The sequence below is a fragment of the Melanaphis sacchari genome, unplaced genomic scaffold (genome assembly GCF_002803265.2).
Source record: "Melanaphis sacchari strain LSU unplaced genomic scaffold, SCAv2.0 Contig33_pilon_pilon, whole genome shotgun sequence".
NCBI classification, from domain to species: Eukaryota; Metazoa; Arthropoda; class Insecta; order Hemiptera; family Aphididae; genus Melanaphis; species Melanaphis sacchari.
In genome coordinates, this window is record NW_020271205.1 from 1,687,666 (window position 1) to 1,709,592 (window position 21,927).

The following is a 21,927-nucleotide window of genomic DNA, read 5'->3' on the forward strand; positions in this document are numbered from 1 at the left end:
GTACGAGCAACGAGCGTGTACGACGCCAATTTGTTACACACACACATTGACAGTATATATATTAACATACGAGGACATTAAATCACCCCACACGGGCGAACACCGTAAATCCCATAGAGCTCGGTACGATATGCAAAATACGCGCCCGCATGATTATTCTACCTACATAAACATATTATTACATATAATATAATAGTACCTATATATTATATACAATATAAATCGTACTGCTGCTGCACGGTTACAAAAACCGGAATCCGTGTGTGATGTCTCTCGACGGTGCGTATAGTGTCTCTCCTCCGGAATCGGCGCGAATTATCGACTGAGTGCCGTGTACATAGTATAATAATATAATAGTCGTTACTCGTTTAGCGATCTTTGTGCACATTCGAAATGCCGCAATCATACGCCGTGCCTCGTGCATGTTTCGCATATGTTTAGCCGCTCGTTTTTTTTTTTATAATATAATATACCTACTATTTTACCCGCCATATATTATTCATCACGCACGAACGAGTGCGCGTATACCTCCGTAGCATACACATGCAGGTATACAGTCCGTGCGTTAAATAAACAAAACCTCCATTACAGAGTTATGACGGTTATGCCTACGTAGTTTGCAGTGAATTTCAATAAACTCGGTGTGCGCATCGTTGTTAATATTTTATTTGACGTAGCATTTACAAAAAATATCGAAAATATTACGTAATATCGCTTGTGAACTTAAGTGGACACGAATTCCGTAAACACGATGCTTAGACGTGCTCATACACGTATAACTGCAAGATTATCCGCCATCGGTGAGTCGGTGGCGCAGAAGAGCCTATACGGTCGAATTATATTTGACTCGATCGACTGAGCGCGCACTGTGACGACGTAACCCGCGCCCAAAACAAAGAACGGCTGTCACAGTTCGTGTATTACAACGGATTAAACGGTCGGCAATATTTCGACCACATGTCTCTCTATGAGCACGACTTGCTATCAGACGACGATCGCGATGCATATGCATAGGACCTACATTACAACGCGGCGACGTGCAAATAATATTATAACCGTCATTTATTCCCCAGTGCGTTTCACCCGTACTGCATAATATTATAATATATACATACGTTAAACGTCATTATATTAAACCGCCAATTTTCCCGAAGAAGACTGAAAATAAAAAGCCACAGTCGCCAATTAAGTATTGGAGGGGACAGGGGGACGGCCGGTGAGCGAAAATTTACGGGTGGTGGGCGTGGTCGACGGTAGAGCTAGCGCGAGCCATTCGTAAAATGGGAAAGAAACCGCGCGCGTCGTGTGTACTGCACATCTCCAGCCCGCGCTAGGTCAAAGTACCCGGACGGCGGCGGCGGCAGCGGCGGTCCAAGAGACCTTCGGGCTCCCGGTATTGTACCGCTGCCACTATTATTATTAGCATTCTTATGCTATGGATACAATATAATATACACGCCTCCGGTTCGTTGACGTCTTTTACGTTTATACGCACGCACAAGTAAAAAAAAATAAATAAATATGTCCACAGGCCACCGCGTACAGTATAGACTATAGAGTAGTATACCTAGCCTAGTACCTATGTAGGTTTATTATTACTATTTTCATATAATATAATATTATACATGATATATATATGTATACAATAATAGTGTTCTATTGTTACATCTTATACGGCTATAATGATATCACATATACGCTGTAGATGGTACACCGCTGCAATGCGACATAATATCATTACTAGGTATCACATTGTGCTGTGTTCCGCGCGATGCAGCGGCGTGCAGTATGGGTTATTATCATCGCAAGAGTTTCGGTAGGTATTGCACTTCGGCGGCACGGCGACACCAGCAGAAAACGACACACTATCTAGACATCGCGGTCGTCGTGCTGGCTCATTAGGCATACGACAATCAGCCACCGCGTGTGTAATTGCATTTACATGGCCAATTAATTAATTAACCTGCGGCGGCGGCGGTGGCGGCGTACCGAGCGCATAATAATAATATACGGAACGCAGAACGCGGTGCAACGCGCGTTGCATCGTGACAAATACTCTCGCGTGACAGATGCTCGCCGGTTGATAAGCGACAACAATAATAATAATATATTATTATAAGCAGTACAACCGCCGCCGTCGCGCACCGGTTACCTGTACATGTAGGTATAAGTTGTACGTCGTCGTGTGCGAATATATTATAATATACGCGTTTCCGGAAAGTTTACATAGAGCGACGAATGACGATGATAATAATAATAATAATAATAATAATAATATATAATACACGCGAGCAAACAATATTATAATATGGGCGACGGTCGGCGAATCGACGGGCGAGACTTCGCGATGGTAGGTATATCATAGTCGCCGTCATCGTCGCGGATACGGCGCGCGGAACGATAATAATAGGAGAGAAGGGTTCCACCGGTCGAACGTGTGCCCCCGGAGAAGACCCGCCGCCTCCGCCTAGCCGACCTCGGATGGACCGCGTGCGCTGTGCTATATCATTACAGGCCGCGCTGACTAACCGATCATTTTTCTATACCAACCCTGCGTTCTCGTAATCGTCTCTATATACACTATTATATTATTATTATTATTATTATTATTATTACACTGTACACGCATACAGGCGGTTCGAGTCTGACTGGAAGCTATATAATATTATTATTGTTATATTATGACGTAAAGTAACGAATCGTTAAAGATAAACACGCGACGAAACAGTCGCGTTTTTCTCTACGGACTGTACTCGATTATAGTCGTCGATACGATAAAACCCCGCTTGTCCAAAATCCCAAATATACGAGTCGCGAAAAACGTTTAAAATAAAATAAAATAAAAATTATCAGTGATCTATAGAAATGAATTTTAATGTTATACAAATCTTATTTCGAAAAAAATTGGTATCATAATTCAATTACTATGGAACTATTATACAAGTCGTTAATATGTTTTGCCGTAGTAGAAAAGTTTTATCAATTTATGATTGTTGTCAAACTTATAAACATGAGGTTTTTCGAATGATGCTTACTGTCGTATTATACGTTTTGATCACTTACAAATTATTTCATAACCCATTTATAGTATCAACAAGTAGAAGGTTTTTATTTATTATTTTTCGTTAATTCTACGATAGAGATGATCGATAGAAGATCAAATGATAGCTTTTTTTCTTAATCCGAGGTCACCAAAACCTTAAAATCGAAAATGTTGTGCATAGGATGTTTTTTCCTGTCAATGACAATATTATCAAATTATTATTCATCGTCGTTGTCATTACAATGCAGCGTATTAAAGGATCCATGGATGAACGACGAGTTTGTCGCAGCCGTGCATAATATCATACGCCATCAATACACAGAATACGCGTACGACATATAGTAGGATCGAATTCTGAGCACATCATAGGTACCTTATATATAGGAGATTTCGTGCGTGTACCTAACTATATTGTAAAAGACCCTATTGGTCGTTGTTCTCGATCTGATATAAAAACTCGGGGGGAGGAGATTTTTATATTATAAAGAAGCAAGACGCGTTTTATTACAAACATCTGTCATTTTATCCCGCTGCAAACCCACCGACGTTGTTTATTCGTTCGTTTTTAATAAAGATATTGAACGTTTTACCGTACTCATTCATTATTTTTATACACTTGAATTTAAAACGATTCACTATACAAACGGCTATTATTTTTCCTATTCCAAGCTAAACATCTACACAAAATTTCTTAATATTTTTTTAATCAGATAAATTACTAAGTGTACCTACACAAAAAATAACAAGTGTTCATTTTATTTTCATCAGATTGTTTAGAATAAAAAATAATTGGCCGATTTGAATACGATTCAACAACGAATATCATAAAAACGGATGATACTGTTCAAAACGAAAATAAATCAATTCTCCTATACCTACTATATCTATTTCTTAGACTATTATTGCTATTAAAGTTCATCTACACATTTATACGTTATGATACAGTATACTTTAAATGTATATTGAATATAAAACATAAAATACCATCAGAAGGATAACGTTTTGTAATCGTTCAGATGATTGAAATTCCGGGACAATTGCTCTGTGTTGTTTTCTTTTATCGAGCTGCCGGTTTAAAGAAAGAAAAGTGGAATGCGAGATAATAATTATTGTCTGCGGACAGTGGTTAATGGATATTGTGGAAGAAGGGAAAATCGGGTTTTTTTCTTATTTCAAAACAATCTCCGACAAAGACTGTGAAGTCATGTCCGCCCGAAGGCAAATGCTCGACATCTGAAAATGTGCAGAAAACTATGAGTAACCGATAGGTATGTATGCATTTATACTTATTTTTTTCATTTCGATAACAAACAATGGACCGTCCGAAATACGAATAATAATCCCGCAGCTAAATATGTGTGAACATATATAGTACAATCGCATAATAATAATTATTATTATCATTATGAAGCCCTCCCCTTACATAGACTATATGCAAAATCATACATTGATATACGATATTCAAAAATATGTTTACTGGAGTGTTAGAAAAAAAAATCATGAACGAAAAACAGAAACGTTATAAAGGAATAATGCCGGCGGGAGACGATAAAAAACCAAAAGGTTCGTATTTATTCGACCAGAAGATATCGGATTCGAACGGACAACCTTCGTTATATATTCAGATACGTCGTCGGTAATGTGAGAAGAATAAAACCCGTTGTCACCTAACACCATCGGCAACACAATAAATTATTATAAAACCGTAATATTGCTCGATCAACAAGTGGCGACACTGAACGTAAAGTTTATATGGATACATTTTCTAACATATTTTTATTTTCGCAATACATAAACCCTCAAAACTTCAAAATAACTATTTCTTTTCCGTTTTAAGAACATTTTAAAACTAAATATAACGATATTTTAATAGCATTTAGTAAAATCGCTGAAATATAATTGACATATGTGATGTTGAAAATAATATAAATTAATGTTTAATTATATCATCATACATATATATATATATATATATATATTTACGGAAAACGTAAAATGAGATAGAGTTAATTAATGTTTACATACATATTAAGTTTGAATATATCAATAACAGTCTTTAGCAATTCAAAATAAGTATAACCTACAAATCTAGCATAATATTATATAACTTACGAATCGATTATTTCATAAAATAGCAATCGTAACAATGATTATTCAATAATTCCTTGAATACGAAACCAATAATTGATTCATCATTAATTATTGGTGTATTAATAAATTCATATTTTATTTTAGCAAAAGTGATTTTACGTCTGAATATTTAAATACTTCATTGATTTATATATTACTTACTACCTATAAATCATTTAAATATGATAAATTTTTATTTATTAATTTATTAATATATCATACAATCGTGTACGAATATTACCACGTTAACAAATCTAGGAAATATGTTTACTAAGCAGGATTTCATAAGCCTATAGCACACCCAAAACAGAGACGTGCGAAGTCCTGATGATAGCACACTTAGATATACAGATTTGAAATGAAGAAAGAACTGCAGTCCTGTATAGTATTACTTTCTCTTTTTTTCTGTAGCCCACGACAGATACAGAATATAAAGGATCGCGGGCAAATCAACGAATCGTGATGATCGATATGGATCATTGGTCTCGACTTTTCATAATAGTGTCATTACATATGACTATATGAGTAAGATATGCGTATTGGTCGTCCGAATATTGGAAATCAACCATTTTTCGCTACGTGGCGACCGTCTTAAATTTCCGTTAAAATGCAAAACAGCTGCCGTTTCTGCAGCTCACCCCTTCTTCGATCTCAAAATCGTCAAAAGAGCTACACAATGTGTGCGTAGTACCTACCAAAAAGGGTGAAGATAGACCGGTTACTTTATTGCAAGTCTGCAACCCCTGTATACTCGTATAATATCTATACACTCCGGATAAATTATCATCTAGAGCGGCAGCGGCGTACGGCGACGATCGATCGGACATGGCAATGATGACGCAACAGAATTCCAATGTCAAGACGATCACAATGTAAACACTGTGTGTGTTGGACTATCGAGTCTGTACACTCAACATAGAAAAAACCGTCACGGTTCGAGTGTTATACGGCCAGCAAAATAGAATAATATAATATAATATTATCCTATCGAATTGGTATAAACGCGTCGTGTGTAGTAGAACAACGTTCCACAGAGGTTAGAAGACGGACAGTGTACATCATAATTCTTGGACGTGTATGGAAGCCTATACACAATGGACGTCTACTTGGGACGTGAAAGCAGTGGTTATCGCTACTGACGGATTAGATATTGAAATAATAATAGAACGGACTTTTGAAATACGAGTCATTGTTTTCTCAGCGACTTTATTATTATTATTTTTTTTTTTTTTTTTAACTCTTCCCATGCAATAAAATAAATGTAATCCTTAAACATTTAAATGATCACATGTGCCGAACACATGCACTCGTTTATTATACGTATAAACCGAGTAAAAAACCATGAGAATGTACTATGTCTTATATAATAAATGTGGGTGAAAAATTAACACTAAAATTGTCAAGATGAATAAGTAAATAAAATTGTGGTTGTTTAGGAAATAATATTTTGGCACAAAATCAGGCACGGCCATCAATGTTTAATTCTACCCACACACCAAAGATGTCCTGGAGTTCCGAGAACATTTTATAAATAATACGATACAAGTTGATAAAAATCATTTATTTCGTGGACGGCCATGTTTTTTTTTTTTACCTTTGAACGAAATTACATATTCATAAACATTATGAATTTATGATTGTCGTCCCGAAAATCCGCACGATTTATTAACCCGTCCAAGTGACTTACCGGTGGTGACAAAACAAGATAATTTTTACTGTCCAGCAACCCATCTAAAACTTATATCATAAAAAACCGGTTTGTGTCCCGTCGGGTTACTGCCGCGTTATAGACGTTAGAGACGTGCGCGCAACAGTCGATTTCAATAAACTTGTAATGACGACAACCAAATGATTAATGCTTCTAGATGGCCCCTGGGGATAATGAATATAAAATATAATATAAAAAGATATTTTTGTTAATATCAATGCTTTTAAGCGCCACCACCAAAGCGGCCACACGCAAATGAAAATAAAACAGTAAAAATCATGGCTATACGCTTTCCGAACAAAAGACGGCAGTAGTTAAAGTCAAAGCTGAAAATTAATGACTTAAAGAATAACCCAATATACAAAACCCTTCATATTATATTCGTCCAAATTACTCGAACAATTTATCCGAATCGTCTATGTAACCTCAGTTACCTACCCGCCTCTTACAACGTAAATCATGTCTTGTTTAGAGATTTACTTTAATCAAAAACTGTAACCCTTTTTATTCAAAACTATTTTATATTAATGTAATTTATACCTAACTGTAAATAATCTATGTACATAAAAATTGTAATTATATAGTAAAATAACTTAAAATAATTACTAACTAAAAATAAATAAAGCGACGTAATAAGAAGTAACAGTTGAAAAAAATGGTCACACAACATAAATATCTCCTTAAACTTAAAAACTAGAATATTAATCAAATAATTAATAGGTGTGTCAAACCAAGATAATATGCTAATGAAAAATATAATATTTCTGAGAAATAAAATATATTTAACTCGCCGATTAATCAGTAAAACATATAAAAACTGTTTATTTATGTATATATACATAATAAATGTATACTACTTGGTATAATGTGTTAAAATATTTAATTTTTATTTTAAATCTTTGCTATGAAAAATCTATTACAAGAATAATTTATTTTAACTTAATAAAATTAAAAAAAGATCAAAACTATTTTATTATGAAAGTTAAGAACAATTACTTTAAAAATAATACATTCATTGTGTTCTTTGGCATAGTTAAAAATGTGTTGATTCGAGTTATTCAAAAATTATTTATGGTGGCAGCCAAATGTTCCATAATAACCACTATCATCATAAATATAAAGAAATATCGAAAAACTAATGATATCTAATATTTAAAGAAATAGTTAAAATGTAAGTACTATTTATTTACTTTGATTATTAAATACGTATATATCTATATAACTATTATTTTGCTATGAATAAATTTACATTTATTTTGTAACTTAAGATGTTGTCCCTTAAGAATTTGGTCATCACAAAAATCGTCTGTTTAAATAAAACAATAGGCCCGCGTCTTCATTGTCCTCCCCCTTCTTGATCATAATACATTATGCTTGACACAGCATAATTTAAAGGATCGATGCTTTGCATAAATCAATATTCTTGCTGACCATGGCGGTCTAATGGAAATCTTAGAACGTGATGATGGGCTAAGCATAAAACTACAAACAAAAAAATTTGCGTATATCTTTTTGTGTGCATCCTACGCAAAAATCCTTTGTTCAGTGATACCCAAAAAAAAAAAAAATAATAATAATAAAAACCAAACACGTTGTGTGCATACGAAACATAATTGTACGTGCAACTATTAGTACACGGAGGTCGCTATAAAGACACCACGAGTTGCGACCGTGCAAAGAATTCAGATTATACTAAACGTCTTAATATTTTATTATGACTAAACAATAATAACCGAACCGAAGGTCTTAAAAATAACTTCTAAACATTTACAAAGGAATGTTAGCAAAAATAATTTAACGAAGTCCGACTATAAATTTACTGTAAATTTTGTTTTTTACTCATTTTTTGAGCTAACTTGTTATATTTTTCCGTATTAAATAACCCTTAAAAGAAGGGGACATAATTTAATCTCTCGACGCGCGTCTACAAAACCAGCTTAGTGGATTCGGTATATTGCAGGTTAACCTTCCAGCACGTTCGTGTCGGTTAGTCTGAGACATAAAGAATAATAACTTTAAAAAATAATAACAACGAGTACTTGTTTTCTTGTAATCTGGTGAGAGGTCATAAGCGCTCTCGTGTGTTATGTCTCACTCCGGATTTATTACGACTATAACATACATTTTTTAACGTGAAAAAACAACAAACCCCACTTATCATCCGGCCAAGAGTGTCGTTAGAAGTCACTTAACACAAGAGTATATCCCCTCTTCATATTTACCATATATATATATAATAAACATTGTATATTATGTATGCCTAAAACGTCATATGTCTCTATATGATTGTAATACACACGGTAGGGATTTCGTATGGATACAAAAATTTCGCCATCTGTTGGGTCGACCGTGAGAAAAAGCTTGCCGACAAATCTAGATGTGTCACATATGGGGACATAGTGTTTTAAATCAAACTGAATTACACATCGAATAATTAATAAACAAAAATAAAATAAACAATCGGTAAAAATATTTTTAATAGGCATACAATGCGGTAAATTATAAATGTTTAAAAAACAAAATTTTTTACTAAGTATTTCATACTACATTCATATCATTGGTTTGTTTTTAATTTTGTTTATTACAATTAAGGATTGTTTTATTGATAAAATAAACACTTATTATGTATTAATTACAGATTAACTACATATAACGTGTATAAGTATATACGAATGATAAAATAAAATAAGTATAATGTATATGTATAGTTGTTTCAGTTCACAAAATCGACTAGTCAGCAACGAAATCCTGCATAATCTCGACGAATTTTTAATACAAAACTAATGTATAGTCATCATATTATTATTGTGATACAGTCATGTACAGACATATTTCTGATGGGTCAATATGCACTTACTGATTTGGAAAGTTAAAATATTTCGGCACCGATGTCATATAGTAGTTCAAGTAGTATTTCTTAGCTATTACGAAGACAAACAAAAGTTATCCGTGACGTCACGTTCCAGTGATTTTACAGACAGATAAGACGGGGATGAGTACAGGCAACCACATAAAAAGACGCATACAGACCCCTCCGGGTATCCCGCGCGGGGTAATGGCCATGCCGACCAAATTGCCGGGTCGGCTCGGTTTTCGCCTGGAGCCAAACCGCTCTTAAGTGGTTTCTATTTTTTTTCTTTCTTCTTCTCAGTTATCCGCCTCTCCTATCAGACTTATTTTAAGTGGCATGTTGCTCCGGACCCGGAGTAGGAGTAGGCGGTACCGGGATGACAGGACCTCTAACGGATACATACACAATCATAATTCTTCTAGCGAAATGGACTACCTTCCGAAATTATAGGGGCCGCTGAAATCTCTTCGTAATGGTTTTTGTTCTACCGACGTTTATACAGTATCGCTCCTATATATACACCTGCCTGAAACCTTTTTTTTTTCAATCACATACATCACAAACAACTGACACAGTTGGAATATTTATTTGAAAATATATGCATTCATTTTAGGATATGTCACCTCGTGTCCTGCAATACAATACCAAGCTTAATTACTTCAAAACATACTCGGTTAACCGTGACCAGATGGTTTGTACTCGAGGGCGTACGCTGCGTGTTAAACTGCACCCTTTCATTGGTAAAAAAAAAACACGGCGGGGATAGGATAAAGTCGATCTGCCCAAAATCTCGTGCATTGTATATGATAAATATTTCTGTAAATGTGCATACGCACTAACACACCACACACACACACACACACACGTGACAGATACAATAAACATCTCTCACGACTCGCATATAATATCTTTTAGTTTCCTACGAATAATTATCATGTTTGTTGTAACAAAAATCTTCTAAAACACGTAAATCCTCAATCAAGTAACGGTATTACTACGTACATAATATATAATAATAATAATATAATCCCTATTGTTCCAGGGAACAACGCCTCCTACACATTTAATTAGCTAATTAAATAGGAACATTAATTATAAATGTAAATATTTATACGAAGAAATCTAGTGTTTCGTCAGTTTTTGAAAAAGTACACAGTCCGTTTCCGTCCAGTCGGCCAGTTTACATGTTGTAAATGAGGATTCGCCAGCATAACTATAATTACATGAGTCATTACATATTATATATAGGGGCCCAAGAGTGTGTATTACGACTGCCAGTGCTGCCGCAATGTACACTAGCTGACACGCAATTTATTTATACATACTTATGCGAGATCTCGATAATTCGGTATATACAAACGCATTAATTTAAGTTTGATTTATACTATATGTATACAAAAACTTTATACAAATTCGAATATATTTTTTTACGAATACTCGTGTAAAAACTGGTTTCTCCATAGAGTTTGAGTGCCAAATGGTGTTTATGGTGCACGAGGGCGGTTTATCATTTTTTTATCGTTGAATTAGCCTCGGGGAATATACAGGAAGGGAGCAATGGTACGGCTCAGAGACTTCAATTGTTCCAACCCCCACATATATTCTAGTGAGCAAACGCTCGTAATCTATTTGCCCCTTTTTTATACCGTATGTCAACCTATTTTCAAAGGTCCAATGACTTAGCGTAGAATAATCTGTTACAAAATGAAATAATCGATGACTTAACTTCGATGTACTAAAATGATAAATTAGTATCCTATACAATTTTATTTCAATTGGCATACTAACACTATACATAAAAAAAAAAACATTAAATTTTTTTTCTTAATTGAGTGACTATATAACTACACATTTTTTATCAACTGGATTTTTCAGAAAGTACGCATTAATTTTTAAATAGAAATCCTATTACCTCAGACATGGAATACATTTATATTTATATTCACACAGTTTTAATAAAAACCAGTTTTAAAGCAAAAACTTTAAATGTGTTTTTAGACATAGTATAATTTTATTGGACTAGAACACGTCAACACGTATTAGCAAAATGTCAAACTGATTTTTTTTCTATCTTAATTATTCAAGATTGCATTTGAAACAATACAAATGGCAACGTTGTGCAGTCATTTCTGAAGAGCCTCCGGAAGGCTGTGCGCGCGTAGCTGCTGCTGCTGTTCACCTGACCAGGTACTATGGCCGACTGCTCTCCGTGGGAACCGCACGGACCGTGCCCTTTCTCTTCAAGAAAAGCCCCGCAGCAAAATTAAAAATAATAATAATAACAACATAACATATCCAATCGTTGCCATTTTGTTTTTATCTCATTATTACTTATAATATTCGCCGGTAATTAAAAATGTACAAAAAAAAAAAAAAATCAAAAAACTGAAATTATATTTTTATATGAACATTTACATACCTATCTTTATACACTAACGTAGTTGTTATGAATACGATATCGTTAACAAGTCAACAAAAGGCACGGGCTGCAATTAAGGCCGACCCTATAGTATAAGACGCCACTATTCGGATTACATCAGATTGATTTCGAGGACAATAAAACGTTGGGTTGAAGAACGTAGAAAAACTTATATGAATTATTATTACCGTCTTGTGAGAGAATCTTTTTAATAAAATTTATCATGGTGGGTATATGCATATGAGTTTTGTCATTACCGATTTGACTCGCACACACTACGCATCCCAAAATGTAAATCGTGTTGTTGTTGGCGCTGTTATTAGTAGTAAAAATGTGACTTTTTTTTCTTTCTTTCTTTTTTGTTAGAGTTACCTATTAGCTCCCACAATACACCGTGCATAATGTAATTTCCATCTCCCACGAAAGAATGCCAATCATAAAAATCCCGGAGTCGCCTCTGGTCAGGCTCGATATCTATCGTATGACGTCATTTATTTCCCATTGGAAATACTTAATGAAATTTTATCAAATTTTAGGACGATGAAAATGTTCAAATTTAACCATATAACATACATTAACGTATTTTTAGAGTAAAATAATCATAATTATACCGATCGTCAATGAAAATTCAATAATTATTTTTCCCATACCGATGGCATTATAAGCTAGGGATAAAAAAAATATTCGATTAACTTTACAAGACATATGCACAAGATAATCGATTTAAATTTCTAGTCAGGTTTTTCTTTTTGTTCAAAGCCACAGCCCGACAATGTAAACAAGAGCACTATGTGTGTTTTACTCTGTGGCATCCGTGACAAATTGTATTATCTTTGGTCAACGATCTCCTCCATAGATGATTACTGATCACCACGTTTTACGACCAAAAATTCAAGGTTGCTCGCCCACGCTGTTGCTGAGATGATTTACTGATCTTGGTAGGACTTTGGACACGGTCCACGGTACTATGTGTGTGTTGTGTACATAGGTATAATATAATATAGAACTATAGAACGACGATAATTATTATCCTGGAGGAAAGCAAACCGTCCACAAAACGAGTTCACTTTATTTTTTTTATTTATAGTTGTAATCCAAAGAATGAATTAAAAAAACACAGCGCAGACAAAGACGTAATAAAAAAATATATATACATTTAAATTATACATATTATTTTTCGAATATGATGTACTACACGAGTATAATGTATAAACTATATAGGCATACATAGAGAAACAATTAAATTTCGGGAATAAGCTAATTAAAAAATATGCTCTAAAAATATAATACCTACCTACAGAAACAAAATACAACATTGATAAAATTATAGTTATAAATACTACCGACGTGTTCTTCAATAAAATTATTACTCAAAAAATATACTAACATCAATAAATTTATTCGATACAATGAAAATTAATCAAATTCTAAACTGTACATTGAATCATCTCCAATAGATAATACAAACTATTTCTTTTAGTAATTGCAGACCAATTTATAAGATGTTTATGGTTTATTATTTACACCTTATTCCTTCTCAGCGACCAAACAATAGATAATTGTAATTTAATTTAACTTAACCGAATCGTTAGGCATCTAACTATTCAAACAACATAATGTCAAATAATTGAAAATTAATGATAACAACATTTGGTTAAAATTAAATTCTTTGCCCATAAAATAATACGTTCGAATATAGATGAATGATCGCATTCCATTATAAAATATTCACTAGTTGCCTAAAATTATAGAAGTTTAATTGAATATTGAAAACACAAACAAATAACTGAATAAGATGGTATTTTAACACATTTATTTTTACATTCACATCTATTTAAATTTAAGTATGAACTTAAAAGAAAAAAAAATGCAATATACGCCTAACCAAATTTATCTTAAAATACTTTAAAAGAAATCATAATTATTTATTTTAACATACTTAACGATCGATAGTAATATGATAAAAAATTAACAATTATCAGATCGCGTTACTAAAACGTATAGGTAGGTAACATATTATGTCAACACACCATCGTAAACTGCTTGGATTAGTTATTTCATCATAAAAATATATATTAGTTCAACGCTATTAAATTATAACGGTATTTTAAATCAAATTCAATCATGATAATTCCCAAAACCAATTGAATAGTATATATTTCTAACCCTCGATTCATTTAAATGGACTAAAATTTAAGTTAAGTATCAGTAAGTAGTTATTATTTTAAAAACACGTTCGGTCAATGACTGTTTTTTTATTATTTATATTGTCTTTACAATCGATAATTAACCATGAAACGATTTTCGTATACTTTAAAGCTAAATTGAGGCATTCGTGTACGGACATTGGTAAATACACAAAAAACAATGAGGACTCTACGTTTTAAAACTAATTGTATTTTTCTGTACTCACTTGCAAGCGTATTCTCCAGTCTTTTTCATGTAACAAGAACCTCCGTGAAGACATGGGTTAGGCGAACATGACACAATCCCAGTAGACCCTAAAAATAAAATAAAATAATTAAAATAAATATTGTACATCGTTTTTATATATATATATTTTTTTTGTGTATATATACAGAGATATGAATATGTTTATATATATATATATATATATATATATATATATGTGTATGTGTGTGTGTGTGTATTCTAAATTAGCATATTTCTCTGAAAGAGTATATTGCGTTTTGTTTGTTCAGTGTTAAAAAAACGAAGATATTCTGAGACACACCTTTCTGTGGTCAAACAACACCTTGATTATTATTTTAAGTTAAAATATTAAATACGTTATGTACACACATGGCTCTTAAAAATTCCTGTTTGACCAACGATTTCTTTAAAAATGGACACACGCTGACTCAGCATGTATTAGAGCAAAGGGTTGTAAAACTTTATTACCACGAGTGAAAATGTATTTCAAAAAGGTAGATTATTTACGATGGGTCGTCCTGGAACGAATTAGTTATGTTCCAAGAAAGGGTTAACAATAACGTGAGAAACCGTGTCGCAGGGTATCCGTAAATAATGGTATTGGTCTTACACACGACGAACAGTGATTTTTGACCTAAATCTGTCAAAAATACATCATTATATACTTGTATTGACTAAATCCATGTCACGTGTTGGTAAAAGTACGAGTTAAAAATAAAAATTTAAAAAAAAAAAAGAAGAAAATTCAATTGTGTCGCGCGATCCTTTAGTGAGCCCGCGCCTGGCTAAATGATGAACTCATCCGGTCCAGGCCCGGGCAGGAAGTATTCCATTAAGCGATCGTTAATTCGCCAACAGCTAGGCAACTGTCCATGATATCATCAAGGCGGCAGCGGCGGCGGTGATGGCGGCGACGGCTTAATAGAATGAAATAAAAACGAGTTGCTCAAATATATATGTTTATATATATATTGTATGCAGTAATATACACATACGTATATTACACAAGTAGAAGAGTGCAAAGACAAAGAATCATGGCCCGGTCGCAATTCAATTCACTCAGTCCAAACAATGCGCCCAAGCGCAATAATCATTACACACAAATACACGATGGTACTTTTTTATCTTATAGTTTTTTTCTTTAGATATGTATGTATATATATATATATATATATATATACGAGTATGTACATAATATATTATCTACCGTTATTAGTTTTATGGCGCTGTTGATGAACCATCAAGCTATACACACATAGTGCAGTTTTATAGACATTAATAATATATAAAAATAAGAAATTAAAAAATAGAAAATCAGAGGCTACATTCAAACACACACACACACACACACACACATACATTCTATCTTTATACGTTATGTATAGTATTGTTGTGTCGAACACACAGCCGCCATGCAATAACCGACCGGATTGAATTGAACTTGTGTATCAGTGTATGTATACGTACCGATGTGACCGCATAATACAATACAGTATTATTATACATACTTATACATGTATAATATGTAATATACGAGCGGGGCTGGCAACATGGCGGATGGAAGACGCGTATATTACATACACGACTACAAGGAGACCACCGAAAACCTTGGCTATTACTACCTGTTGTTCGCCGCCGATGACTACGACGACGACGACACATTGGGCTCAACACACGTGCTGTCTGTCGCCGCTTTTCATCGACGAATAACCAATACGACAATAAACTTTTTACCTTTATGAGATATTTAAAGATATTCTTAAAACAATATAAGTTATAAATTATTATAGTAGATGGGCTCTTAATTAATATTTTAAAGAATGAGTACTGTAGTGCAATAACATATATTAATATGTTTAGTTGAAAAATGTACACAATGCTTCGAAAAACTGAAATATCACTTTAACTACGTATTGTACACATCTACATGTATTTTTGATGTACCTATGAACAGATTTAAATTTTGAACGTAAAATGTTTTTGAAAAACATTTTCTATAGATAACTATGAACGTAATCAATGTGGCTTGAGAGGTAATTACAATAAAATGTTAATTAGAATCAATTATTAACATTATTTGAAAACAAGAATACATACAAGCGTAAGTAATCATAATTTGGACTCATTTTGTTTGAAAATCCGAAAATGCAAAAACCATCATCAAATCATAAATGTCCAACATACCACTAGCCCAAATGAAACATTTACTGATGTTAAATAATATACTAAGTAGAGAAAGTCAGAGATTTTAATTTTACAACTAGTATTGAAAACAATATGAATATTGAATACCAATTATACAATAAACAGTACGCAGAACCTACATTTTACTAATGTTATCCTAGCAGGTTTTTATACTGTCGATAAATACGTTAATACGTAAATAAATCTACATAATCAACTTAATACAGATTATTAATTAAGAGACACAGTGATGTCATCTCTAATAAAATTGTTATCAAATAAATACTAATGAGTACCTACTTAATAGCAAATTAAGTCTCTAAGAGAACACACAAGGAGAAATTGGTTCTAAAAAAAATAATGTGATTTGTAGTATTTATCTGATTTATTTTAAAGTCAATTAAGTTACTGAGACAATTCAATATAGTAAACACGTTTTCCGCTCTAATTAATCAACTCATAACTAAAATGTTTATAATTTATAATGATTAACCTTTAACTATTAGATATTATATACCAAATTAAACAATCAACTCTAGAAAAATATAAAATAAAAATATTATGTTTATGACCCTAAAATACACGAGTATTTGAATTTTTTCATTTATTTATCAACAGATTCAATACATGATAAAACGACATCATATTAACATGTCATTCAGGTACATTAAACAATTAATTAATAACCAGTAAACGTAAGTAATAAAATAAACAACTTCAAGTTGATACAAAAAACGGAATTAATAAACATATGAAATCTCTAATAATTAGTGACAATATCGTGAGAACAAAATCAAACAACTCATTTCGTAACCCAAGTCAATTTGTTCGTAGATTTATAAAATATTATAATACCTATATCATTATGTCATTTCGTCTCAAGTAACTTTTTTTTTTAAATCGCCGAGCCCGAAGGCTGTTTTAGCTCCGTTTTTTTTTTTTTTTTTGCCACTTCCAAGTTACAATGTACACATAGTAAATTTTATAAAAGAAAAAACACAAAAATGAATCTGATACGATCCAGTTTAGGTATAATCGACTTTTATCTAGAAAATTACGGCGGGCATAAAAATAAAACATATTACGCGGTTATATAACTGTTGTTGTCTACGGGTGGGAATCAATTAATTTTCACTCAAATTCGCTGATGTGTGGATGCCTCGATTTCTGAGACGTAATAACGAGATGGGTGTAGGTTATCGTGGCTAAAGGGCATATACCGTCCGCTTAAGACTATAACGCGGAACACGGGATCCACAAATCGAGCTATTTTGACGCTGTCATCGCATTCGTATTCGTCGATCACAGCAGCGTACCTACTCGTTTAGTTTATTAAACGTTAAATTAATAAAAATCGCAAAGTCATGAGTGCGAGCATCATACACCGCCACCGCTATTCTGTACGGTAAACGCATTGATGATATTTTCTTGGTAATTTTTAAGAATCTTTTTCGGCTTCCATCGGCTTACCTCAATGATAATGTATAAAATATAATATTATTCTTATTTATACGACACATATTATACTATAACATATCAGATTAAATACACCACCGCTGCCAACCGATCGAATCGACACACGACGGACCTCCGAATTTCGGTTGGGTCTCGTGTCCCGTGTTTTTGCGGCGCTCCGCATGAGGCCACTTGTTTGCCGAACGCGTGTTGGGCGGACGCCCGAAAAATACAGTGTATACATAATATGAAACAGCTGCAACTTCGTACTCGGTGGTGGCGGTTACGGCACACATACCGGACGGAGTAGTGAAAAACGTAGTGAGCTGCAGGGTGAAAGAGAGAGAGTTAGAGAGAAAGAGAGAGAGAGGAGGGAGAGAGAAGAGAAAGAGGAGTTCGTCGTCGTCGCGCAGATGTTCCGGCGGACGGGCGGCCCGACGAAGGCGGCGGGTAGGGGTTGTTTTATGTGTGCACGGCGCGTGAGGGTTTTTCGGGCGCCCCGGCGGACCGTGACGACAATATTCACCCGGCCCCCGTACAGCGGTTGCGGCGGACAGGGATACCCAAAGCACTGCACCCCGCCGACCGGAGCGTACACTAGACACGAGTACTTAGGTGGTACTGCAGTAAGGGGGAGGGAAAAAAACCGTTACGACTGGCCCCCGGTGACAGAACGCGAATTTCTAATGCGGGCGCAAGTCGATATCATGATTATTATTATAATAATTATTATTATACAGCGTGCGTGCGTACGCGATATAATGCGTCAATACGAACATGGATCGCTCGATTCACGAGTGTAGGTATTGTTAATTAAATTATTATAACATTATAACGATATTATACGAAACCTAAGCCACGCCAATGGAGACCTACTACGTGACGTTAGACGCTTGTTTTAAATAAATTTCTATTCGGTCGAGTCGTTTGCGATACATTTCTGATAGATTTGTAGCGGGTTAGTTGTCCGATCGGACCAGCCGTGTAAACAAACATAATATCATTTAATTTTACAATATAAAATATTATAGTAGGTATTATAAATAATACATTAATACCGCACGGCGCGCGACTGACGAGACGCATAATAATAAACGCTAATTGGACGATAACAATGTTACGCAGACTGAGTGTGTGTGTTTGGTCTGGCGTGCAATTTACCAGCGGCCGCACACTAATTTAAAGCCAATGAACCAATTTAAATAGCCGATGTTCTTATTACAGACGCCAACGCCGCGCGGTCACGGTTGACTATAAAATTTATAATAATATCATCATCTTCGTCGTCGTAAAATCGTTTGTCAATCGAGCGCGTTAATCGCGCTGTTTAAGATAGACTCAAATGGGTTTGCGTATGCGAATTCACGTTATTAGCGCACGTGTTTGGGAACACCTGAGTCCTGAAAATTTTTATTTTTTTTTCGGTTTCATTTTGGTCCAGCTGTATAATGATGATTGAAGGTGCACTTACTCGGTCAACCCGTCGATCATCGATGTAACGACGACTGGCGTACACGAGCACACCGAGGCTGATGTCACACAGGCGACTTGTTGATCGACACCGATTTATAATGCACATTGTACACACTACGTTGTATGATAATATTTTTCAACCGAATAATAAAGATTTATTGTTATTAACTTTTGATTATTGTTATTATATCTACGCGTCAAAAATGTCAATAAACAACATAGCGATAGCGTTTGCGTCTTTACGACGCCGATAACTCTGTCCAAATTTCAATCTGATTACGGTCTAAAATCGTAACAGTGTGAGTTTCGGTAATATTCTGAATGTTGTAGCAGACGTAATTTTACCAAATCCACCACCGGAAACGTCTGGAATCCAGCGTTCAAATCTCTAAGGTCAAAAGTCGCAAGTTGCATAACGCATTCACAACAATCGCCATGCCGGTCTACTAAGTTACATCAAACCGAAATTTAAAGTGTAAACAACCACCAAAAAATGCATTTATATACAACGCCTACGAAGAATTTAGATTGTAACGTGTATGATTAATGAAATTGAAAAAATATAATATAATATATGAACGAAAACATTACACAATATTCAAAGACGCATCATTATAAAGGTTCGAGTTTTGACCCGTAACAGCATGAAAGCGATCAATGACAATAGACCATGTATATACCCGATGCCGGTCGGTCCAGGTAAACGACGGTTTTATCATCAAATGTTACACAATGTACTTGTATAACCCATAACCGAGCCCATAACCCGTACGGATTACTTTTATCAAAAGCATAAATTCACATTTTCTTAAACTATTTTCCATGTAATATTATTATTTTATTTTGTATTTACCTGATGCTCCATCGAGTTCCGCAGCTAACGTCCAGAATGCCAATAGTATGCACGTACCGACGAAAGTCCGACCTGGGTTTCTTCTCCTCATGGTTCGTCCTATTACTAGTCGAATAACGTCGTAATCGGCGCACCAATACGAGGTTTAATTATAATTAACAATAAAAAAAATTCTATGATATTTATCCAAACTCAATAGAACACATGATTACCGTCACGCGCGCACTTTTTTTTCACACACGAACACCAATATTACGCAGTCGACCGACGGAACAAAAATAATAAATAAATCAATATATATTTATTTATAGGCACATAAACAATTCAGTTTAAAAATCTAATATAAATTTATTATTACTATTAATTATGAAAAAAAAAAAAATGTAAATGCGGCTCAGACGACAACACGGAGCGCACCACACGACGGATTATTTGAAACTGGCAGACAGACGGACCGCCATGAAAAATACCAATGCCGTATTCGTACGCCGCGGGATGGGGGCAAAGGACGCCGGATGGGCTGTCGATTTTTGATCAGATTTAGTCGCTGTTTTCGCAAAAATTTAGCTTCGGGTAACGGAGAACACGTATACAGTGAAAAATTAAGAAAAAAAATTGAAAAACACATGAAAACGAGTAAAAAACTTTGGAACTGCTCTCGTGGGGTCCGCGGACTGGTTCCTTTCTTCCCTTGGGCGTCGTACGTTACGCTACCTAGCGGACGCCGCACTCAACGACAACCACCTGCTCTTTTCGAATCCATTGGTAACTAAAATGGTCGGTAAGCTTAACTCCTTGTGCTTTATTTTCTCCATCCGCCGCCGCCGTCACACATGGTTGAATCGAAATACTAAAAAATATTAAATACGCATAATATGTAAAATTTTTTAACGAAATTGACCACCAAACAATAGAAGTGCGTACAATTTTAATTTGATATTAAAATTCATATAAATTGTTTTTCTATTTCGCACAATACCTATAGATATCTAGGTACCTATCTATTTCTTATAGATTATTTTATACAATTTATATAGGCGTTCAATCATTCAAATGTTATTCGTAAAAGTTAAACTTGAACAAGAAAGTCAACAATAGTCGTAAGTATTTCTTTATTCTGCTTTCTACTTACAGAATTAAAAGCAAATTTTTCTTCAATTGGACAGATTAAATATTATCATAATATATTCATATAATATTATAATCTATTATTCTAATCGGTGTATATGACATAACTTTAAATACTTATGAAATATAAAAACAACAATTTTATTAATTATATAAATACAGTTCTCCGTTTTATTTAGTTACCAATACAACAGAAATTATTGTTAGTCTACTGCATTATTTTACTGTTTCAAGAAAAAAAAAAATTTTT

The 21,927-nt window shown here is 34.1% G+C and overlaps 1 protein-coding gene across 2 annotated transcripts in view; it reads right to left on the reverse strand.

Annotated features, from left to right (window-relative positions):
• Positions 1-20,990, reverse strand: part of LOC112596686 (neurogenic locus Notch protein) — a 48,764-nt gene extending 27,774 nt beyond the window's left edge. For both annotated transcript variants that reach the window (XM_025342450.1, XM_025342449.1), the window contains exons 1-2: positions 20,550-20,990; positions 14,565-14,652 (exon numbers count right to left, since the gene is read on the reverse strand). In XM_025342450.1, coding sequence (XP_025198235.1) covers positions 14,565-14,652; positions 20,550-20,640 — 179 coding nt within the window. In that variant the 5' untranslated portion in view covers positions 20,641-20,990. The remainder of the gene's footprint in view (positions 1-14,564; positions 14,653-20,549) is intronic.
• Positions 20,991-21,927: the final 937 nt, after the last annotated feature.